The following is a 25918-nucleotide window of genomic DNA, read 5'->3' as shown; positions in this document are numbered from 1 at the left end:
CTTTATCTAAATCATTTGACACCCTCATCACCTTACTCTTTTCTATGTTCACTTTCAACTTTCTACCTTTACACACATTCCCAAACTCATCCACTAACCTTTGCAATTTTTCTTTAGAATCTCCCATAAGCACAGTATCATCAGCAAAAAGTAACTGTGTCAATTCCCATTTTGAATTTGATTCCCCATAATTTAATCCCACCCCTCTCCCAAACACCCTAGCATTTACTTCCTTTACAACCCCATCTATAAATATATTAAACAACCATGGTGACATTACACATCCCTGTCTAAGACCTACTTTTACCGGGAAGTAGTCTCCCTCTCTTCTACACACCCTAACCTGAGCCTCACTATCCTCATAAAAACTCTTTACAGCATTTAATAACTTACCACCTATTCCATATACTTGCAACATCTGCCACATTGCTCCTCTATCCACTCTATCATATGCCTTTTCTAAATCCATAAATGCAATAAAAACTTCCCTATCTTTATCTAAATACTGTTCACATATATGCTTCAATGTAAACACCTGATCTACACATCCCCTACCCACTCTAAAACCTCCTTGCTCATCCGCAATCCTACATTCTGTCTTACCTCTAATTCTTTCAATTATAACCCTACCGTACACTTTTCCTGGTATACTCAGTAAGCTTATTCCTCTATAATTTTTACAGTCTCTTTTGTCCCCTTTCCCTTTATATAAAGGGACTATACATGCTCTCTGCCAATCCCTAGGTACCTTCCCCTCTTTCATACATTTATTAAACAAAAGTACCAACCACTCCAACACTATATCCCCCCCTGCTTTTAACATTTCTGTCATGATCCCATCAGTTCCAGCTGCTTTACCCCCTTTCATTTTACGTAATGCCTCACGTACCTCCCCCACACTTACATTCTGCTCTTCTTCACTCCTAAAAGATGGTATACCTCCCTGACCAGTGCATGAAATTACTGCCTCTGTTTCTTCCTTAACATTTAAAAGTTCCTCAAAATATTCTCGCCATCTACCCAATACCTCCATCTCCCCATCTACTAACTCCCCTACTCTGTTTTTAACTGACAAATCCATATTTTCCCTAGGCTTTCTTAACTTGTTTAACTCACTCCAAAATTTTTTCTTATTTTCATTAAAATTTCTTGACAGTGCCTCTCCCACTCTATCATCTGCTCTCCTTTTGCACTCTCTCACCACTCTCTTTACCTTTCTTTTACTCTCCATATACTCTGCTCTTCTTATAACACTTCTGCTTTGTAAAAACCTCTCATAAGCTACCTTTTTCTCTTTTATCACACCCTTTACTTCATCATTCCACCAATCACTCCTCTTTCCTCCTGCCCCCACCCTCCTATAACCACAAACTTCTGCCCCACATTCTAATACTGCATTTTTAAAACTATTCCAACCCTCTTCAACCCCCCCACTACTCATCTTTGCACTAGCCCACCTTTCTGCCAATAGTCGCTTATATCTCACCCGAACTTCCTCCTCCCTTAGTTTATACACTTTCACTTCCCTCTTACTTCTATTAGTATTTTAAAAAAAAGGCAAGATGATCCTGAATGTATTGTAATAAATGACGATGAAAATTGCTGCTTTATCTTAAACATAACATTTTCTTTATCCTCCCTTGTATTTAATGTCTTGGTTGTGGCCTGAACTGGGCTGTGGGGACGTTGACCCCGAAACACCCTTTAGGTATACCACTGGTCTTACGTACACATGATCACGTACCCTACACTACGCTGTACACTGCTTTTAAGGCACTACGTGATGAAAGTACCACAATATTTGTCGCAAATTATTGTAAGATGTAGGTCGACAAACACCGAACATTATATTTTACAATGTAGCACCTCAGAGGTCAATATAATATAGCCTAGCAACACTAATACAGTACAGTTATTGACTTTTAACATATTTATTATATTAACACATCAGCCGTCTCCCACCAAGATAGGGTGGCCCGAAAAAGAAAAACTTTCATCATTCACTCCATCACTGTCTTTCCAGAGGCATGCTTAGGCTGCAGTTATTTATAACTACAGTGTAAGCAGTTATTTATAACTGCAGTTTTAACTGCAACATTAACACACCCCTTCAGAGTACAGACATAGTACTTCCCACCTCCAGGACTCAAGTCCAGCCTGCCGGTTTCCCTGAATTTTTATTTTTTTTCAACAAGTCGGCCGTCTTCCACCGAGGCAGGGTGACCCAAAAAGAAAGAAAAAATCCCCAAAAAGAAAATACAGTGGACCCCCGCCTTACGAACGCATCGTGTTACGTTAAATCCGCCATACGAAGCATTTGAACACAAAAATTTTGCCTCGCCTCAGGATAAAAAACTCGCCTTACGTGATTCGTCCGGGACGCGTCCCACGTGTGGCCTCAGCGCCAGTGTTTACAAGCCAGCCAGTGTGGTCGCATCTATGCATACATTCGGTACATTTCACATTATCCCAATGTTTTTAGTGCTTGTAACTGCAAAATAAGTCACCATGGACCCCAAGAAAGCTTCTAGTGCCATCCCTGTGGTAAAGAGGGCAAGAATTAGTATGGAATTGAAAAAAGAGATTAAGGAAATGTGCGCAGAGTGGGTTGAACTGCAAACTTTTACGGATGAAAATCACCCTGACACAGCTACTGCAAGCCGTGTTGGCAACCTGTACAATGAAAATGCTATGGCCCATTTTAGGAAAGTCTTAAAGGAATGGAATGTTCAGAGCTCTATGGACAGATTTGTTGTGCCACAGAGGTCCAGTGACTCTCAAGCTGGTCCTAGTGGCATTGAAAGAAGAAAGGAAGTAACCTTGGAAAAGGACTTGCTACCTCAAGTCCTAATGGAAGGGGATTCCCCTTCTAAACAATAACTTCCACACTCTCCCCTCCTCCCATCCCTTCAATCATCATCAGATCTTCAATAAAGGTAAGTGTCATGTATTCTATTCTTAGTAGAGTAGTAATTGTGCATGTCTTCTTCAGTTTGTGCGTATTAAAATTAATGGTTTAGGAAGACACATAAGCAAACACTATGACATATTTATTAGAAATCGTTTCGGTCCTGGGACCTTGATCACTTCTAACATACAGAGGTAGAAAGACATTATATATATAGGCAGAGAGTGAGGTGTGAGTGACACAGTGACCTGAAGAATGTCATGTTGAGATGAGGACGGGTAGACGATGAAATCATGTGACTCCTGTGTTGTTGGGTTGGTGGTGCATAAGTATTATGTATGCCAATGTTTTTGAAATTTTGTAGTTTCCAGTGTTACGTTCTATAGTGTCGGTGACGGCGATTAGTGAGGCTTCTAGGCACCGTCGGCGTCTCAGGTCTGGTTCGGTGAGAACGAGTTGTGCCTCATTCCAGCTCATCAAATGCCCTGTGGAGTCTCTGTGGAGGACACAGGCGTACCTTACATCGTCTCTGTTAGAGGCATTTCGATGCTCATTGAGGCGGACTGCAAGATCTCTGCCTGTCTCGCCTACATATTTCTTGGGACAGAATCCACAGGGGATAGTTATCCTGGGTGGCTAACCCTCTGGGGTTAAGTGTTTCTCGTTAAGCCACACCAACAACAGTCTCTCCACATCTTTGAGTAGGACAGCTGACATTGGTGCTGACTGTGGTACAGCAGCAGCTGACCATGGCACGATAGTATTTCGTTAGTATTTCTCACCCTTTTTACCACAGGGTTGGCACTAGAAGCTTTTTTTGGGCCCATGGTGGCTTATTTAGCAGTTACAAGCACTAAAACAATGGAATAATACAAAATGTATCGAATGTATGCATGGAACCGGCCACCCTGGCTTGTAAAGAATGACGGCAGGGCAGCTGAGGCGCTCAGGCTGGACGGACAGGTTTGGGACGAATCACATTGGTTGAGTTTTTTATCATTGGTTGGGCCAAAATTTTTACGCTCAAACGCTTCGTTGGGCGAATTTATCGTTAGATGATGTCTTTGTTAGCCGAGGGTCCACTGTACTAGCAGTGAGCTTCTTGGGAGGGACTTCCAGGTATGTGATATTAAATGAACACATCTTCCATGGAGGGGTGGAACACTCTTGTTGTCTACAGTGATACAGTTCATGCAGGTTATAAAACTTAATGCAGTTGCATGTTTTCACTTTTATTAATGCCACACATTCCCCTAATTTCCACACTCTGAATTCTCTGCATAATGTTTACACCACACATTGTCCTTGGACAGGACATCTCCACTGCCTCCAACTGCCTTCAACTGCCTCCTCGCTGCAGCATTTACTACCAAAGCTTCACACCCATATAAGATTGTTGGTACCACTGTACTTTCATACATTTATTTCTTTGCCTCCATAAATAATGTTTTTTGTCTCCACATTTACCTCAATGCACCACTCACCTTTTTTCTTCATCAGTTCTATGGTTAACCTCATCCTTCATGAACCCATCTGCTGACACGTCAACTCCCAAATATCTGAAAACATTCACTTCTTCCATACTCCTTCTCTACAATGTGATATCCAATTCCATACTCCTTCTCTACAATGTGATATCCAATTTTTCTTTATCTAAAACGTTTGATACCCTCATCACCTTACTCTTGTCAATGTTCACTTTCAACTTTCTACCTTTATACACCCTCCCAAACTCGTCCACTAACCTTTGCAACTTTTCTTTAGAATCTTCCATAAGCACAGTATCATCAGCAAAAAGTAACTGTGTCAACTCCCATTTTGTACTTGATTCCCCATAATTTAAACCCCCCCATCTATAAATATATTAAACAACCATGGTGACATTACACATCCCTGTCTAAGACCTACTTCTACTGGGAAGTAATCTCCCTCTCTCCTACACACCCTAACCTGAGCCTCACTGTCCTCATAAAAACTATTTACAGCATTTAGTGCCTTACTGCCTATTCCATATACTTGCAGCATCTGCCACATTGCTCCCCATCCACTCTATCATATTTTTTTTTCTCTCAACAAGTCGGCCGTCTCCCACCGAGGCAGGGTGACCCAAAAAAGAAAGAAAATCCCCAAAAAGAAAATACTTTCATCATCATTCAACACTTTCACCACACTCACACATTATCACTGTTTTTGCAGAGGTGCTCAGAATACAACAGTTTAGAAGCATATACGTATAAAGATATACAACATATCCCTCCAAACTGCCAATATCCCAAACCCCTCCTTTAAAGTGCAGGCATTGTACTTCCCATTTCCAGGACTCAAGTCCGACTATATGAAAATAACCGGTTTCCCTGAATCCCTTCACTAAATATTACCCTGCTCACACTCCAACAGATCGTCAGGTCCCAAGTATCATTCGTCTCCATTCACTCCTATCTAACACGCTCGTGCACGCTTGCTGGAAGTCCAAGCCCCTCGCCCACAAAGCCTCCTTTAACCCCTCTTTCCAACCCTTTCGAGGACGACCCCTACCCCTCTTTCCTTCCCCTGTAGATTTATATGCTTTCCATGTCATTCTACTTTGATACATTCTCTCTAAATGACCAAACCACCTCAACAACCCCTCTTCTGCCGTCTGACTAATGCTTTTATTAACTCCACACCTTCTCCTAATTTCCACACTCCGAATTTTCTTCATAATATTTACACCACACATTGCCCTTAGACAGGACATCTCCACTGCCTCCAACTGTCTCCTCGCTGCTGCATTTACCACCCAAGCTCCACATCCATATAAGAGTGTTGGTACTACTATACTTTCATACATTCCCTTCTTTGCCTCCATAGATAATGTTTTTTGACTCCACATATACCTCAACGCACCACTCGCCTTTTTTCCCTCGTCAATTCTATGGTTAACCTCATCCTTCATAAATCCATCCGCCGACACGTCGACTCCCAAGTACAGTGGACCCTCGACCAGCGATGGCATCGATTAACGATAAATCTGACTAGCGATACATTTTATCGTAAAAATTTTGCCTCGATTAGTGCTAAAAAACTCGACCAACACTATTCGTTCCGTCTGAGACGCGTCCACTTCTGGCCAGTGTTTACAAGCCAGCCAGCCACCGTGGTCGCTTCCAAGCATACAATCGGAACATTTCATATTATCACAGCCTTTTTAGTGATTGCACCTGCAAAATAAGTCACCATGGGCCCCAAGAAAGCTCCTAGTGCCAACCCTACAGCAAAAAGGGTGAGGATTACTATGGATATGAAGAAAGAGATCATTGCTAAGTATGAAAGTGGAGTGCGTGTCTCCGAGCTGGCCAGGCTGTACACAAAACCCCAATCAACCATCGCTACTATTGTGGCCAAGAAAACGGCAATCAAGGAAGCTGTTCTTGCCAAAGGTGCAACTATGTTTTCGAAACTGAGATTGCAAGTGATAGAAGATGTTGAGAGACTGTTATTGGTATGGATAAACGAAAAACAGATAGCAGGAGATAGCATCTCTCAAGCGATCATATGTGAAAAGGCTAGGAAGTTGCATGACGATTTAATTAGAAAAATGCCAGCAACTAGTGGTGATGCGAGTGAATTTAAGGCCAGCAAAGGTTGGTTTGAGAGATTTAAGAATCGTAGTGGCATACATAGTGTGATAAGGCATGGTGAGGCTGCCAGTTTGGACCAAAAAGCAGCTGAAAAATATGTGCAGGAATTCAGGGAGTACATAGACAGTGAAGGACTGAAACCTGAACAAGTGTTTAATGGTGACACTGACAATGTTGTGGAACACTTTATGAATGTCATAAAGGAACGGGAGGTACAGGCCTCTATGGGCAGATATGTTGTGTGACAGAGGTCCAGTGACTCTCAAGCTGGTCCTAGTGGCATTAAAAGAAGAAGGGAAGTAACCCCGAAAAAGGACTTGCCACCTCAAGTCCTAATGGAAGGGGATTTCCCTTCTAAACACTAAGACCATCAACACACTCCCCTCTTCCCATCCCATCAATCATCACCAGATCTTCAATAAAGGTAAGTGTCATGTAACTGTGCATGTCTTCTTCAGTTTGTGTGTATTAAAATTAATATTTCATGTGTTAATATTTTTTTTTTTCAATACTTTTGGGTGTCTTGCACGGATTAATTTGATTTCCATTATTTCTTATGGGGAAAATTAACTTGACTGACGATTATTTTGATTAACGATGAGCTCTCAGGAACGGATTAATAGCGTTAGTCGAGGGTCCACTGTATCTGAAAACATTCACTTCTTCCATACTCCTCCTCCCCAATTTTTCTTTATCTAAATCATTTGATACCCTCATCACCTTACTCTTTTCTATGTTCACTTTCAACTTTCTACCTTTATACACATTCTCAAACTCATCCACTAACCTTTGCAATTTTTCTGTAGAATCTCCCATAAGCACAGTATCATCAGCAAAAAGTAACTGTGTCAATTCCCATTTTGAATTTGATTCCCCATAATTTAACCCCACTCCTCTCCCGAACACCCTAGCATTTACTTCTTTTACAACCCCATCTATAAATATATTAAACAACCATGGTGACATTACACATCCCTGTCTAAGACCTACTTTTACCGGGAAGTAGTCTCCCTCTCTTCTACACACCCTAACCTGAGCCTCACTATCCTCATAAAAACTCTTAACAGCATTTAGTAACTTACCACCTATTCCATATACTTGCAACATCTGCCACATTGCTCCTCTATCCACTATCATATGCCTTTTCTAAATCCATAAATGCAATAAAAACTTCCCTACCTTTATCTAAATACTGTTCACATATATGCTTCAATGTAAACACTTGATCTACACATCCCCTACCCACTCTGAAGCCTCCCTGCTCATCTGCAATCCTACATTCTGTCTTACATCTAATTGTTTCAATTACAACCCTACCATATACTTTTCCTGGTATACTCAGTAAACTTATTCCTCTATAATTTTTACAATCTCTCTTGTCCCCCTTCTCTCAGTAGTAGTACCAGTTCCTAGTAACCAGTTACCAGTAACCAGTGTACCAGTAGATGACTCACTACCAACCGTCTGTGTGAATCATTGACTGTATTCATATTGCTGCTGACCATAGCAGGATTTCAAACACCCTCACCCTGTAGACACTTGTGAGTCAGTCGTAGATAGGCAGCAGAGAGAGGCAGGTCGGCTGTTGGCGCTTCCCATACTTCCTGATATATATTATACGTACTACCAGCCTACGTGAGTATTTTTACCCATCCACGTATCGAAAACCCACATGACACTTCCCTTTATATAAAGGGACTATACATGCCCTCCACCAATCCCTAGGTACCTTCCCCTCTTTCATACATTTATTAAACAAAAGTACCAACCACTCCAACACTATATCCCCCCTGCTTTTAACATTTCTGTCATGATCTCATCAGTTCCAGCTGCTTTACCCCCTTTCATTCTACGTAATGCCTCGCGTACCTCCACCACAATTACATTCTACTCTTCTTCACTCCTAAAAGATGGTATACCTCCCTGGCCAGTGCATGAAATTACTGCCTCCCTTTCTTCCTCAACATTTAAAAGTTCCTCAAAATATTCTCGCCATCTACCTAATACCTCCCTTTCCCCATCTACCAATTCCCCTACTCTGTTTTTAACTGACAAATCCATACTTTCCCTAGGCTTTCTTAACTTGTTTAACTCACTCCAAAAATTTTTCTTATTTTCATTAAAATTTCTTGACAGTGCCTCTCCCACTCTATCATCTGCTCTCCTTTTGCACTCTCTCACCACTCTCTTCACCTTTCTTTTACTCTCCATATACTCTGCTCTTCTTATTACACTTCTGCTTTGTAAAATCCTCTCATAAGCTATCTTTTTCTTATCACACCCTTTACTTCATCATTCCACCAATCACTCCTCTTTCCTCCTGCACCTACCCTCCTATAACCACAAACTTCTGCCCCACATTCTAATACTGCATTTTTAAAACTATTCCAACCCTCTTCAACCTCCCCCCTTCCCCACTACTCATATTTGGACTATCCCACCTTTCTGCCAATAGTTGCTTATATCTCGCCCTAACTTCCTCCTCCCTTAGTTTATACACCTTCACCTCTCTCTTATTTGCTGTTGCCATTTTCCTTCTGTCCCATCTACCTCTTACTCTAACTGTAGCTACGACTAAATAATGATCCGATACATCAGTTGCCCCTCTATAAACATGTACGTCCTGAAGCCTACCCATCAACCTTTTATCCACCAATATATAATCTAACAAACTACTTTCATTATGTGCTGTATCATACCTGGTATTCTTATTTATCCTCTTTTTCATAAAATATGTATTACTTATTACCAAACCTCTTTTTACACATAGCTCAATTAAAGGCTCCCTATTTTCATTTACCCCTGGCACCCCAAATTTACCTACTGTTCCCTCCACAACATTTTTACCCACTTTAGCATTGAGATCCCCAACCACAAGTACTCTCTCACAAGGTTCAAAACTCCCCTCGCACTCACTCAACATTTCCCAAAATCAATCTCTCCTCTACACTTCTCTCTTCTCCAGGTGCATAAATGCTTACTAAAACCCACTTTTCACATCCAACCCTTATTTTACTCCACATAATCCTTGAATTTATGCATTTATATTTCTTCTTTTCCTGCCATACCTTATCCTTCAACATTATTGCTACTCCTTCTTTAGCTCTAACTCTATTTGAAACCCCTGACCTAATCCCATTTATTTCTTCCCACTGAAACTCTCCCATCCCCTTCAGCTTTGTTTCACTTAAAGCCAGGACTTCCAGCTTCTTCTCGTTCATAACATCCACAATCGTCTCTTTCTTATCATTTGCATAACATCTACGCACATTCAGACTTCCCACTTTGACTGTTTTCTTCTTTTTCTTTTCAGTAGGCTATATGGGAAAAGGGGTTACTAGCCCATTGTTCTCGGCATTTTAGTTGACTTTTGCAACATGCATATCTTACAGAGGAAAGATTCGTATTCCACTTCCCCATGGATATAAAAGGAAAAGCAATAAGAACAAGAACTATTAAGACAAAATCAAAGAAAACTCAGATGAGTGTGTATACATAAACATGTGCATGTATGTATAGTGTGACGTAAGTGTAAGTAGAAGTAGCAAGATGTACCTGAAATCTTGCATGTTTGAGACAGAAAAAAGACACCAGCAATTCTACATAATCCCTTCATAAATGTTACCTTGCTCACACTCCAACAGCATGTCAAGTCCTAAAAACCATTTGTTTCCATTCGCTCGAAGTTATTGAAGGTTTATACTGCATTAACCTAACTTGTGGGAAAAAATCATGGGTACTGTGTTTAGTTCCTTAGACTTGTATGCTTCTGATTATGTTACTATAAAAATATCATACCTCTACAGGTCTAGCACTTTCCAGTGATTGTAATATTGTATTAATATAAATATCATAGTACTTAACCCTTAAACGGCCCAAACAAATCGACGTTCAAATTTGTAGTGCTACAAAAGTAGATCTACTTTTTTTTACATATTTTCAAATGTAACAAAAAAAAATGTAGATAAAAGTTTTTTTTACAAGTTTTCAAATGTAAAACAAAAAAGAAGATCTACATTTTTTTACATACTTTCAGATGTTGAAAAAACGTATATATACGTTTGGACCATTTAAGGGTTAAAACTAGGAGGAGCAATTAATACTGTTGTAAAAATACATTAGTGGTGCACAGTTGTAAGTTTCAGTTTACATTTGCTATACACTTAGCTTTACTGTTGTTTCTTTGTAGGTCTCATTCCTGTAGTACAGGCATACTTCATTAATTCAGCACTTGCTTTAGAGTGCTTCATTAATACGACACTTTTCAATTATATTCATGTTCATTATTTTTAGTGCTTGCCTTAAGTTGGCTTTCAGCTATTTAAAAAAAATTATTTTTACTTTTGCATTTTTTAGGCCTAGTGGTATTGTGCACTAATAAATAATAGTGTAAAGATTTTTTAGGCTTTTTTTATGCACTGGCAAATGAAAAAAAAGGCTGTGATTCATTTTTAACCCTTGAGGGTCCAAGCGTTTTTTTACACCTTGCTCACAGGGTCCAAGAATTTAAAAAAAAAAAGTTATTTTTTTCTTTTGAAATGGTAGATAATCTTTTTCTGAAGGTAATAAAACAAAAAGTATGAAATTTGATGGAAAATTGACGAAATTACACTATCACAAATTTTACTGCTTCAGTAGTATTTACGCATTGACGATTTTACTCACTTTGACTCCTATTTTAGGCCAATTACATTCTTAGCTACTTCGCTAGTGTTTCTTGTATTTTATCAGTTGAGCACAAGAAACTGCCCAGTCACTTATTTCAACTACCCAATAAAGTGATCAGAAACTGGTAATTTGGCCAATTTCACACAAAGTTCAGAATATTCCAATTTCAAAATAGGGTCCAGAATAAACAATGCAGGCATTCGAGGCACTAAAATGACATTTTCTTTGTTTATTAGTTATGTTTCCAGGCTTAACAGATGAATTCCATTTTGAAGTTTTATTCACACCAAAAAATAAAAGATTTACTGTTATGCAATATTGTAATAATTGTATAAATATTATCACCGCATTCGTGAGCATGTATTAAACCCACCAGTTTGTATTGGATGTGTGACATCATTCATTTACTCTTGAACATTGGCAAAAATCAAACATTTTTGCTAATTTGAGCTCCATTTCAAGCTATTTGCAGTAATAAAACCAGTCAAAATCATCTTTATTTCTGTAATATATCTTCTATTCTGTTAAATGAAACCAAGAAACTGTGAATACAACCATTGAAACCATACGAGAATGCACCGCAAATTCACTGTTTTAATCCAAAAACATGGTCGCAGTTTTTTTTTCATTATGCACTGCTTGCTGCAGGATTTGTTTTATATGGTGCACACTTATCACACAGAGCCATTCTCTCAAATCTAGGCCCTGATTTACTGCTCACATCTTATACAAGTGAACTTAACTCTTGGTGTAGAACTACAGCTTGGACCCTGAAGGCTTAAGAAGATATTTGTTTTACTGCAGCAGTGTGGAACCTAACCCATCGTATTAGTGAGGTATGGTTGTACAGGAGAACCCCATTTATATGGCGGGTTACATTCCAGGCTACTGCCATAAAGCAAATCGCTCTTTCTTTCTCACTTTTAAATGCATACAAGTCCCTGATAACATATATTATATATTAAGTTGTATACAGTGGAACTCCCATATCCACTGATTTGGCATCTGTGGTTTCAGTTATCCACAGTTTACTGTGGCCCAAAAATACCTTTTAATTTTGCATAATAATGGCCCCAAAGTGCAAAAGTAGAGAAGTTAGAAGTTCTCCAAAGCCTAAGAGAAGACGTGAAGTGCTTCCCATCAGTGAAAAGTGATAATTCTCCACTTATTGTGCATAATTTATCAATTAAACTTTATAATTGGTATGAATAGAACTTATAGGGTTTGCTACTACACACGGTTTTAGTATCTACAGCAGGTCCCTGGAACGTATCCTCTGCAGATACGGGGGTCCTAATGTATTACATTAGCAGTAGAACTAGGCATAAAAAAAAGTAAAATGCGCATATGGTACACTTATTACTTACCTCAAAATATTTGTAGTTTTAATGTAGGGTGAGAGGTAAATAGTATTTATTGTAGAAAGTCAGGAGTGGTAACCTGCCCAGTTACCACACCTCAATTATGTTTGTTTTCCCATGATTGTATATATCTTGTTTGCATAACATGTAGTGCATTTCTTACATAATTTTGAAAAAATGTCATTGATGGATTAATAAAAATGTCTACAATCACATAATATGCAATATTTAAAGCACCCCAGAGTGATTATTATTATTATTATTATTATTATTATTATTATTATTATTATTACTTACACTTCGGTCACACTACACATGCATGTATAAGCATATACGTACGTATATACTAACCCCTCTGGATTTTCTTTTACTTTCTTCCTAGTTCTTGTTCCTGTTAATTTCTGCTTATCTCCATGGGGAAGTGGAACAGAATCCTTCCTCCGTAAGCTGTGTGTCATAGGAGGCGACTAAATGCCGGGGGCAATGGGCTAGTAACCCCTTCTCCTGTATAAACTACTGAAAACAAGGAAAAGAAAAACTTTATAAAATTGGGATGCTTGAATGTGTGTGGATGTAGTGTGGATGATAAGAAAGAAATGAATGCTAAAGTTATGAATGAAAAGAAGTTGGATGTCCTAGCCCTAAGCAAAACAAAGCTGATGGGAATAGGGGAGCTTCAATGGGGAGAAATAAATGGGATAAAGTCAGGAGTATCTGAGAAAATTAGAGCTAAGGAAGGGGTAGCAATAATGTTGAAGGATCAGTTATGGAGAGAGAAGAGAGAATATAAATGTATAAATTCAAGGATTATGTGGATTAAAATAAAGGTTGGACGTGAAAAGTGGGTCATAATAAGTGTGTATTCACCTGGAGAAGAGAGGAATGTAGAGGAGAGAGAGATTTTTGGGAGATGTTAAGCAAGTGTGTAGGAACTTTTGAGCCAAGTGAGAAAGTAATTGTGGTAGAGGACCTAAACGCTAAAGTAGGAGAAGCGTTTAGAGAGGGTGTGGTAAGTAAGTTTGGGGTGCCATGAGTAAATGATAATGGGGAGCATTTGATTGAACTTTGTATAGAAAGGGGTGAGCAATTGGAGACGAATGATTTCTAGGACTTGACATGCTGTTGGAGTGTAAGCAAGTTAACATTTATGAAGGGATTCAGGGAAACCGGCAGGCCGGACTTGATTCCTGGAGATGGGAAGTACAGTGCCAGCACTCTGAAGGATGGGTGTTACTGTTGCAGTTTTATAACTGTAGTGTAAGCATGCCTCTGGCAAGACAGTGATGGAGTGAATGATAATTAAGTTTTCCTTTTCAGGCCACCCTGCCTTGGTGGGAAATGGCCAATGTGTTAATAAAATAAAATAAAATTGAACTTGTGGAACCAGGCAGTGCTAAACACACACACACTTGTTCAGACCTTCCTTCCTCATCACACACTTTTATACAAGTGTAAGGTTTTTCTTTTCCCTAATTAAGATGAAGTGGTGCACCTTTACTTGTTTTTTGTTCAGTCCACTGAAGCAATAAGTTTACTGTTTTGTTTACCTGTTGTGATCTATAGGTCATTCTTTTCAGATGACAGCCTGGGTTATTCGTTACACAAACCAGTATATTTGCCTCATTTTTTTTAATTGTATGAACCGACACATTATGGCCATAATCTCTCACCATGTCCACCACATGTGAACCGGTTTTACGTTTGTCTAATACAGCCTCTTCTCACTCAACGACAGTTCCGCTCCTAAGACCATGTTGGTAAACGAATTCGACGCTAAGTGAGGGGCATACTATAATGGTAGTGCATGTGTGTCAACCATCTTAACCATATTGTTTTAATGTCACCTTTGCACCATATATATTTTTAAATGTTTAAGCAGCAGTCTACTGCATATCGTAATAAACAGCATAGAGGAAATCAGCTCTAATATACATTATTTAGGTATGCATACTGGTCATAGAGCCCATTGTAAGTCCGAGTCGTTGGTAAATGAGTGTGTTGCTAAGTGAGGAGAGGCTGAATCTCGATTTTCTTCATAACTCCAAGACTTAAATGCTTAAACTTTTTCTTGCCAATTCCTGCATCACTTGCATGCCTCTTGGGTGCCATGGTTGATCTCCAGATACCAGATATGGTAATGAAAAGACCAAAACCCAGTTCACAAACACAGATCTGGGAATTGTACCAGATGTGTATACAGTGGACCCTCACCTAACGCTATTAATCCGTTCCTGAGAGCTCAACGTTAGGCGAAATTATCGTTAGGCGAATTAATTTTCACCATAAGAAATAATGGAAATCAAATTAATCCATTCCTGACACCCCAAAGTATGAACAAAAAAAAATTTTTTACCACATGAAATATTAATTTTAATACACACAAACTGAAGAAGACATGCACAGTTACATGACACTTACCTTTATTGAAGATCTGGTGATGATTGATAGGATGGGAGGAGGGGAGGGTGTTGGTGTTAGTGTTTAGAAGGGGAATCCCCTTTCATTAGGACTTGAGGTGGCAAGTCCTTTTCCGGGGTTACTTCCCTTCTTCTTTTAATGCCAATAGGACCAGCTTGAGAGTCACTGGACCTCTGTCGCACAACATATCTGTCCATAGAGGCCTGTACCTCCCGTTCCTTTATGACATTCCTAAAGTGTTTCACAACATTGTCAGTGTACAGGTTGCCAACACAGCTTGCAATAGCTGTGTGAGGGTGATTTTCATCAAAAAAGGTTTGCACTTTAAGCCACATTGCACACATTTCCTTAATCTTTGAAGTAGGCAACTTCTTCAATTTCTCTATCCCCTCCAAAGCAGTTTCCTCAGGTGTGGCCTCTTGCTGTTGAAGATGATCTAGCAGCTCATCAATGGTTAGTTCTTCATTGTCCTCCTCCACCAATTCTTCCACATCCTCCTCACTAACCTCCAACCCCAAGGACTTCCCCAATGCCACGTTGGATTCCTCAACTGGTATAGGATTCCCAGGGTTAGCCTCAAACCCTTCAAAATCCCTTTTGTCTACACATTCTGGCCACAGTTTCTTCCAAGCAGAGTTCAAGGTCCTCTTAGTCACTTCCTCTCAAGCCTTACCTATAATGTTTACACAACTGAGGATGCTAAAGTGATCTCTCCAAAACTCTCTTAGAGTCAATTGAGTTTCTGAGGTCACTACAAAGCACCTTTCAAACATAGCTTTTGTGTACAGTTTCTTGAAGTTGGAAATGACCTGCTGGTCCATGGGCTGCAGGAGAGGAGTGGTATTAGGAGGCAAAAACTTGACTTTAATGAAGCTCATTTCCACAGAAAGTCGCTCTGCCACGTCTGAAGGACGACCAGGAGCATTGTCTAATACCAGGAGGCACTTAAGGTCTAATTTCTTTTCAATTAGGTAATTTTTCAGTGGGGGCAAATGCATGGTGTAACCAGTCATAGAAAAAGTCCCTAGTGACCCATGCCTTACTGTTTGCCCTCTACAGCACACACAAATTAGCCTTGAGGACATTGTTTTTCCTGAACACACTGGGAGTTTCAGAGTGATACACCAATAAAGGCTTCACTTTGCAATCACCACTAGCATTGGCACACATCAACAGAGTAAGCCTGTCTTTCATAGACTTATGTCCTGGGAGTGCCTTTTCCTCCTTAGTATGTAGGTCCTGCTTGGCATTTTCTTCCAAAACAGGCCTGTTTCATCACGATTAAACACTTGTTCAGGTTTCAGTCCTTCACTGTCTATGTACTCCTTGAATTCCTGCACATATTTTTCAGCCGCTTTGTGATCCGAACTGGCAGCCTCACCATGCCTTATCACACTATGTATGCCACTACGATTCTTGAACCTCTCAAACCAACCTTTGCTGTCCTTAAATTCACTCACATAATTACTAGTTGCAGGCATTTTTCTAATTAAATCGTCATGCAACTTCCTAGCCTTTTCACATATGATCGCTTGAGAGATGCTATCTCCTGCTATCTGTTTTTCGTTTATCCACACCAATAACAGTCTCTCAACATCTTCTATCACTTGCGATCTCTGTTTCGAAAACAAAGTTGCACCTTTGGCAAGAACAGCGTCCTTGATTGCCGTTTTCTTGGCCACAATAGTAGTGATGGTTGATTGAGGTTTTGTGCACAACCTGGCCAGCTCGGAGACACGCACTCCACTTTCATACATAGCAATGATCTCTTTCTTCATATCCATAGTAATTCTCACTCTTTTTACTGTAGGGTTGGCACTAGAAGCTTTCTTGGGGCCCATGGTGACTTATTTTGCAGGTGCAATCACTAAAAAGGCTGTGATAATATGAAATGTTCCGATTGTATGCTTGGAAGCGACCGCGGTGGCTGGCTTGTAAACACTGACACCCACGGAACAAGTGAGGCGGGCTCAGGCCGCATGTGGACGCATCTCGAACGAATCGCGTTGAGCGAGTTTTTTAGCGCTAGCCGAGGCAAAATTTTTGCGTTAAAATGTATCGCTAGGCGGATTTAACGTTATGCGTTCGTTAGGCGAGGGTCCACTGTATATATATGGAGAACTGGGACAGGGGTGGCAGGGGAGGAAGCTAGACTTCCCCTGCAGAGACAGTGGCCTGACCCACAGAAAATTGTGTTTAACTGACCCACAGCCTGGCTCACTAGACGGAAGGGAAAAATCCCGCAGTCCAGCTCATGGCACTCCAGTTTTTTCCCCACCCAGAAGTGTAACCATGTTAGTTGAATTTTATGAAGTGTTACATGAAAATATGCTGCAGTTTTGCAGTAGTGTAATTAAGAAAAGAGGTAAAGGAGCCCATGTTATATAATAGCCTACCATGTACATACAGTGGAACCCAGGTTTTCATCTTTATTCCGTTGCAGAAGGTTGGCTGAAAATCGATTTTTACGAAAACTGAAGTAATATTTTCCATAAGAACTAATGTAAATTCAATTAATCCATGCCAGACACCCAATAATGTTATCAAAAAATACATTTTATAGAGAATAACTATAGTTTTACATACAGAAAATAATGAGAAATAAATATAAATGACTAATGAAATGAATAAATGAATATTTAACATCACTTTTACATTTATTGAAGACTCTTTGTTGGCGTATGGAAGATGGCGAGGAGGGGAGAGGGAGGAGAGGTTATTGTTTGGAAGGGGAATCCCGTTCCATAAGGACTTCAGATATCATAGCCCTATCCAGGGTTACTTCCCTTCTTTGTCTTTTACTGGCACTAGGACTAGCTTAAGTCACTGGACCCCTGTCGCACAAAACATCTGTCCAGAGAGGCCTGTTTCTGGCATCTCTTTAAGATTTGCCTAAAATGGGACACGACATTGTCATTGAACATGATGCTAACACGGCTTGCAACAGCTTTGTTAGTGATATTTCTCCACAAAACTTTGCACCTCACTTCACTTTGCACAAATGTCCTTAATTGCTGAAGAAGGTGCATTCTTCCTTCTCTCTTCCTCCTCCTCTGAAGCAATTTCCTCAGCTAAGGTCTGTTGCTGTTCCAGATGAAGGTTTTGCAGCTCTTCAGTAGCTCTTCTCTGTGGTTGTCCACCAACTCTTCCACTTCCTGGCCACTCACCTCCAACCCCATGGACTTACCCAAAGACACAATAGATTCCACAGCAGGTGTAGGGTCATCAGAGTGACCCTCAAACCCTTCAAAATCCTTCTAGGATGGAACTGATCATTGATTTGGATTTCCCATACATCCTGGCGAGCTCGGCTACACATGCTCCACTTTTGTATTTTTCTACGAGTTCTTTCTTGAATTCTATTGTGTTTCTCTCCTTTACCAAAGGGCTGGCATCCGGAACTTTCTTTGGCCTCATGGTGGCTTATTTAGCAGTCGCATGCACAAAAACAATGGATTATTATGAAATATTTTGGATGAATGCACGGAGTAATGCTCACTGAACGAGTAACAAAGGCAGACTGAGTCACGAATGTATAAGCAGCCACATCCTGCGGGCAGGCAGATGCGTCTGGCATGGACGATTTCTGAGTGGATATACAAAACGGGGAGAAAATTTCACCGAAAAAAGTGGTCGAAAACTGAATTGTACGATAACCATACCGGACGAAAACCGGGGTTCCACTGTATATATAAAATAAAGTAAAACTCCGGTTTTTGTCCGGTCCGAATAGTATACAGTGGTCCCTCGCTTTTCGTAGTTCTCGGGAATCATAGATTTTGGAAATCATAGGGATATTTCCGTATAAACATGGGCTCGCTAATCATAGGTTGACTCGCGAATAGTAGTTCGTCCGGGACGCGTACGCACGGTGTGAGCCGGGGTGGCCTCCATACCCAGCCAGTCTGGCATTGTTTACCAGTGAGCGAAGGTCCCCTCATGTGCTCCTACGAAATACTTCATAGTACATATTTCACTCATTTTAGTGCTTGCAAATACTAAATAAGCTACCATGGCTCCAAAGAAAGCTCCTAGTGCCAAGCCTGTGGTAAAGAAGGTGAGAAATACACCTAAGCAGTGTTTCACAGGTGCTTGACTGTGACTACAGACACTCACTTGACCCTAAGGGAATTTTGGAGAGAACACTTCAGCATCCTCCATTGCATAACCCTTATAGGTATGGCTTCGGAGGGAGTGACTACCAGGACTTTGAACTCTGCTTGGAGAAAATTGTTGCCAGATTGTGTCGACAAGAGGGATTTTGAAGGGTTTGGAACTGACCCTGATGTGCCTATATCTGTTGTTAAGTCAATCAAGGTGCCTTCTTCAGAAATTAAAAGAGATTTTTGCTATGTGGGGTAAGATGGAAAGCTTTATGGAGAAACATCACCCTGACAAGGTTGTTGCAAGCCATGTTGGCAACATGTACAGTGACAAAGTCTTGGGCCATTTTAGGGAAGTGTTAAAGAGACGCCAAAAACAGAGCTCTCTCCACAGTTATTTTGCGACACAGGACTCCAGTGACTCTCAAGGTGGTCCTAGTGGCATTAAGAAACGGAGAAGAGAAGCAACCCCAGAAAAGCAATTGGTACCTGAGGTGTTGCTGGAAGGGGATTCCCCTTCCAAACTGCAACAATCCAATCTCTCTCCTCCTCCAGTCTCCCATACACTAAGAAGAATCTCCAGTAAAGGTAAGTGTTATGCTGTTAATGTTTCATTCATCATTTCCCATTGTATTGTTTATGCACTACATCTATATTTCATGTAAAAAAAATTTTTGTTTTAATACTTCTGGGTGTCAGGAACGGATTGATTGTATTTACATTATTTCTTATGGGGAAAATTGATTCGCAGATAGTAGATTTCGATAATAGTAGCAACTCCAGGAATGGATTAACTACGAAAAACGAGGGACCACTGTACTATTCGGATTTTGACCCCCTTTTTTTAGCAAAATTTTACTCCAGGTTTCATACATCAACTCAGAAATCATCTGTATCAGACGTGTCTGCCCGCCTGGGACACTGCCGCCTGAATCAATCTGCCTCTGTCACTTGTCAAGTGAACAATACTCTGTGCATTCCTCTATTGTTTTTGGTGCTTGTTTATTGAGTGCGACTGCGAAATAAGCCACCATGGGACCAAAGAAAGTTCCCATTTTAGGCAAATCTTAGAGACACCAGAAACAGGCCTCTGGACAGATTTTTTTTGTGCGACAGGGGTGTGGTGACTCTCAAGTTGGTCCTAGTACCAGTAAAAGACAAAGAAGGGAAGTAACTCTCAATAGGGTTTTGATACCTGAAGTCTTTATGGAGGAGGATTCCCATTCCAAATAATAACTCTCTCTCTCTCTCTCTCTCTCTCTCTCTCTCTCTCTCTCTCTCTCTCTCTCTCTCTCTCTCTCTCTCTCTCTCTCTCTCTCCCTCTCTTTTTCTCTCTCTCTCTCTCTTTCTCTCTGTGTCTCTCTATCTCTCTCTCTCTCTCTCTCTCTCTCTCTCTCTCTCTCTCTCTCTCCATCTTTTTCTCTCTCTCTCTCTCTCTCTCTCTTTCTCTCTCTCTCTCTCTCTCTCTCTCTCTCTCTCTCTCTCTCTCTCTCTCTCTCACTCTCTCTCTCTCTCTCTCTCTCTCTCTCTCTCTCTCTCTCTCTCTCTCTCTCTCTCTCTCTCTCTCTCTCTCTTTCTCTCTTTTTCTCTCTCTCTCTCTCTTTCTCTCTTTCTCTTTCTCTCTCTTTCTCTCTTTCTCTCTTTCTCTTTCTCTCTCTTTCTCTCTCTTTCTTTCTTTCCTTCCTTCCTTCCTTCCTTCCATACGCCAACAAGAGTCTTCAATAAAAGTATGTAACAGTGATTTAAATGTTCATTTATCCATTAAAATCAGTGCTTTATTATTTCTCATTGTTTTCTGTATGTAAAATTATAGTTATTCACTATAAAATGTATTTTTTTTTAATATTTTTGGGTGTCTGGAACAGATTAATTGGATTTGCACTATTTCTTATGGAAGATATTACTTCGGTTATCGTCCATTTCGGATTTCGACTGACCGTCTGGAATGGATTAAGGACGAAAACAGGGGTACCACTGTATGCAGTAACTTTAAAACACTTGAAATTTTGGAAAGTTTCCAGACATAATTGAGAGACACGGAGCTCACGGAGGATGTACACAAAGAGTGGCGCACGGGTGCCGTATTAGCGAATCAGGGAGTCGATGAGCTGTTGGAGTGTGAGCAGGGTAATATTTTGTGAAGGGATTCAGGGAAACCGGTTAGCCAGACTTGATTTCTGGAGGTGGGCGATACAATGCCTGTACTTTAAAGGAGGGGTTTGGGATAATGGCTGTTTGGAGTGACATGTAAACTGTTGTATCTGAGTGCCTCTGCAAAGACAGTGATTACATGTGAATGATGGTGAAAATGTTACTTTTTTTGGTCCTAATTTGAAATGTGAGCTTTGAAATCGCTGTAAAGTGAAGCATATTTCTTTTCCACTTTGTAAATCCTGGTCTTGAGACTGGGCTACTAAGACACTGATAACCAGAACCATTAACCCTTAAACTGTCCAAGCAGATCTACGTTCGTATGCATAATGCTTCAAAAGTAGATCTACTTTTTTTACATATTTTCAAATATAACAAAAACAAAAACTTAGATCAAAGTTTTTTTTTACATGTTTTCAAATGTAAAAAAAAAAAATCTACTTTTTTTTACATACTTTCAAATGTTGAAAAAACGTAGATCTACGTTTGGACAGTTTAAGGGTTAACCATTATATAGTATACTCCCAGTAATAACATATTAGGTATCTAAATGAAAAATTCATGAAGATGGCAAGTGACCTTAACAGACTTTCTCTATCAAATATTTTTTTATTTAATATTGTCAGTGTTAATTGGATGATATATTTTATCTTGTATTTCAGATGTTAATTTAAAAGTGGAGGAAATAAAATTATCCACAGGAACAGATGAGATACCAAAAATTAGAGATAATGCACAAGATTTTGATAAGGTTGCTAATACTAAAAGCAAGAAAGATAAAAAAAGAACAAAACAAAGTATGTTGGATGTTAGTGAAGAGGATGAAGATAACCTAATATCAGACTTGCAAGCTCAGGAGCTCCTGCAACTTTTACATGAGAGTGAAGATTATTCAGACTCTGATGCACCCTCCACACATGATGACAGTATATCTGTTGATCAAGAGGTAAGGCTTTTAAATATTTGTATTATCATCATATAAAGAGTTTTTAATGGTTAGTTTGGGAGGGTGTGTAAAGGAAGAAAGTTGAAAGTGAACATACCTGAAGTATACCTGGAGAGAGTTCCGGGGGTCAATGCCCCCACGGCTCGGTCTGTGACCAGGCATAGATAAGAGTAAGGTGATAAGGGCATCAAACAAGTTAGGAAAAGAAAAATTGGATATCACATTGGAGGGAGGGAGTATAGAAGAAGTGAATGTGTTCAGATATTTGGGAGTAGACTTTTCAGCGGATGGGTTTATGAAGGACAAGGTAAACCATAGAAATTATGAAGAAAAAAGGGTGGGTGGTGCATTGAGGTATCTGTGGAGACAAAGAACATTATGCATGCAGGCAGAGAAGGGATTGTATGAGAGTAACGAACACTCCTATATGGGTGCGAAACATGGATTATAAATGCTGCAGCAAAAAGGAGGCTGGAGACAGTGGAGATATCATGTCTAAGGGCAGTGTGTAGTGTAAATATTATGCATAGAATTCATAGTGTGGAAATTAGGAGGAGGTGTGGAGTTATTAAAAGTATTATTCAAATGGCTGAAGAGGGATTGTTGAGATAGTTTGGTCATTTAGAGAGGATGGAGCAAAATAAGATGACTTGGAGGGTATATAAATATGTAGTGGAGGGGAGGAGGGGTAGGGGATGTCCTAGAAAAGGATGCAGGGAGGGGGTAAAAGAGGTTTTGTGTGCAAGGGGCTTGGACATACAGCAGGCATGTGTGAGCATGTTAGATAGGAGTGAAAGGAGACGAATGGGTTTTGGGAGTTGATGAGCTGTTGGAGTGTGAGTAGGGTAATATTTTGTGAAGGGATTCAGGGAAACCGGTTAGCCGGACTTGAGTTCTGGAGGTGGGCAATACAATGCCTGCACTTAACCCTTTGACTGTCGCGGCCGTATATATACGTTTACGAGGTACCGTGTTTGACGTATATATACTCATAAATTCTAGCGGCTTCAAATCAGGCAGGAGAAAGCTGGTAGGCCCACATGTGAGAGAATGGGTTTGTGTGGTCAGTGTGCACCATATAAAAAAAATCCTGGAGCACGCAGTGCATAATGAGAAAAAAAAACTCCGACCGTTTTTTTTAATTAAAATGCCGACTTTGTGGTCTATTTTCGTATAGTATTTGTGGCTGTATTCTCGTTTTCTTGGTCTCATTTGATAGAATGGAAACTATATTATAGAAATAGAGGTGATTTTGATTAATTTTACTATAAAAAGAACCTGGAAATGGAGCACAAAGTACGGGAAATGTTTGATTTTTGCCGATGTTCAAAAGTAAACAAATGATGTCATTGTCCAATAAATGTCCAAATAGCCATTCTGATATGCTGTCATGAATGGGTTGATGTAATTTTTACAATTATTACAGTATTGCAGTAGTCTGCATAACAGTAAATCTTCTATTTTTTGTTTGAATAAAATTTCAAAATAAAAAGTAAGAGTAATATCACAGGGGCCTGGAGACATGACTGATGAACAAAGAAAATGTTATTTTAGAGCCAGGAATGTCTGCATTGTTCATTCTGGTCCATATTTTGAAATTGTCATATTTTTTAATTTTCGTGAAATTGGCCAAATTGCAAATTTCTGACCATGTTATTGGGTAGTTGAAATCGGTAAATGGGCAGTTTCTTGTACTCAATCGATGGAAAAAATGGAGTTCTGACGAAATAGCTGTGAGTTTGGTTGACTGGAATAATGGAATTAGCCGAAAATAGGGCTCAAAGTGGGCGAAATTGCCGATTTGTAAATATCGCCGAGGTCGCTAACTTCGCGAGAGCGTAACTCCGTCAGTTTTCCATCAAATTTCGTTTTTTTGGTGTCTTTACAATTGGGAAAAGATTCTCTATTATTTCATAAGAAAAAAATAATTTTTTTTTTTAAATTTTGAGACACCAGGAGACACCTCAGGATTGGGGGCTGCAACAGTCAAAGGGTTAAAGGAGGGGTTTGGGATAATGGCTGTTTGGAGTGACATGTAAACTGTTGTATCTGAATGCCTCTGCAAAGACAGTGATTACATGTGAATGATGGTGAGAATGTTCCTTTTTTTGCTTACCCTGCCTTGGTGGGAGATGGCTGACGTGTTGAAAAAAAATTATCACCACCATGCAGAATTTTTTTTATTTCTTACTCATTGCAAAAGGATATATTTTCTATTATGTAAGTTTGTTGACGAAATCTTAACAATGAAAACTTTGTACTTGTTATTTTACTTATATTTTTCTATTATACAAACTGTTACAAGATAGCAGTTTATAAGATGACTAGGAGGGTATATAAATTGAAGTGGAGGGAGGGAGGGGTAGGGATTGGAGGGAGTAGTTTAAACATCCAGTAGGATGTCTTAGATTGGAGTGAGGGAAGGCAAGTGGTTTGTGTGATTTGATGTGTGAGCAAGGTAACATTTATAAAGGGATTTGGGGAAACTGGTTATCCGGATTCCAGTCATGGAGGTGTGAAATACAGTTTGGAGAGCTGTTGGAGTTATGATGTTAGCATGTGTTTGGCAGTACAGCAATTAAATGAATAATGGTGAATGTGCTTTCACTTTTTTCAGTTACTTTTCATAGAGAGAGAAGAGCAGTGTGTTAAAAGCAAAAACAAAGAATCATTACATGTTACATAGGTGTTTTATCTGTATTGCTCCTTATCTTCTGCTTGCCTGATTTTTTAGTCTGGGGAGTCGTATCTAACTGAAGAGGATGAATTGGATGATGTCAGTGATATTGATGATGATGATGATGATGTCAGTGAGGAAGAAGTTGTAAAGGAAACAGAGGCAGCGCGACAGGCATCAAAATCAACGAAAAGAGATCATTTTTCCAAGCTGCAGCGACGACTAAAGCAACTTGGAAAAATGTTTATGAATCAGGTAAATTGTGTATCATTATTTATTCTTTAGTTTTCTGCAAAGGTTACTTTATTTACTAAAAAAAAAAATTTTCTTTACCTAGTTCCTCCCATAACAAAATCTGGTAAAACATTGTATTGTACATTATATCAAACAGGAAACCAAAATGAACTTTTGCACATAAGGCTTATGCATTGGATGCTTCATAACATTTCACATTATTTTCAAAATACATTTTCAGAAATACTTGTTATAGTCCACTTTTATTGAACCAGGCCTTTATATTTGCCCTTCAGAATGCTTGTAAGCACCCTTTAACCCTTTCAGGGTCGGCAGGCCCTCCCCCAAACCTGTTCTCAGGGTCAGTAAATATTCGAAAAAAAAAAAAATTTCTTATGAAAAGATAGTTTTTTTTTTTTTCTAAATTTTATAGGCTAAACAAAAAAACTTTTGCCATCAATACTTACCGAGATATGGAGGCGTGAAGTTGACAGAAATTGAACCGCATACGGCAACATCGCCGACTGCCAGTCACCCGGTAATAGTTTATTTTGTTTTTCTACTTTTTTCTTTTATTTTTTATTTTATTATTTGAAGTAACTTTTATGGCCTCTGAGACCAATATAAAGACTATTTGGTATATATTAACTCATTGTATACTACACAATAACTGCACAAACTTTGCTGTCATTATATTGTTTACAAACCATGTTTACACAAACCAACAATAAAAAATGTTTATTACTATTTTTCTATCATAAATATACTCATATAGTCACTGGGCAGGTTCCTATAACTACAAGAGGTTCTGAAAGCTTGTAGTTGTGTGGGG

At 39.5% G+C, this 25918-nt stretch overlaps 1 protein-coding gene across 3 annotated transcripts in view; it reads left to right on the top strand.

The window, feature by feature from the left end:
* Positions 1–25918, top strand: part of LOC128689058 (protein OS-9) — a 162888-nt gene that overhangs the window by 10845 nt on the left and 126125 nt on the right. For 2 of the 3 annotated variants that reach the window (XM_070087110.1, XM_070087108.1), the window contains 3 exons: positions 21892–22175; positions 24910–25107; positions 25520–25624. In XM_070087110.1, coding sequence (XP_069943211.1) covers positions 21892–22175; positions 24910–25107; positions 25520–25624 — 587 coding nt within the window. The remainder of the gene's footprint in view (positions 1–21891; positions 22176–24909; positions 25108–25519; positions 25625–25918) is intronic. The other variant, XM_070087109.1, reaches the window with a different exon arrangement.

The sequence above is a fragment of the Cherax quadricarinatus genome, chromosome 21 (genome assembly GCF_038502225.1).
Source record: "Cherax quadricarinatus isolate ZL_2023a chromosome 21, ASM3850222v1, whole genome shotgun sequence".
Taxonomy (NCBI): Eukaryota; Metazoa; Arthropoda; class Malacostraca; order Decapoda; family Parastacidae; genus Cherax; species Cherax quadricarinatus.
This window is presented reverse-complemented; position numbering and strand designations above follow the sequence as displayed.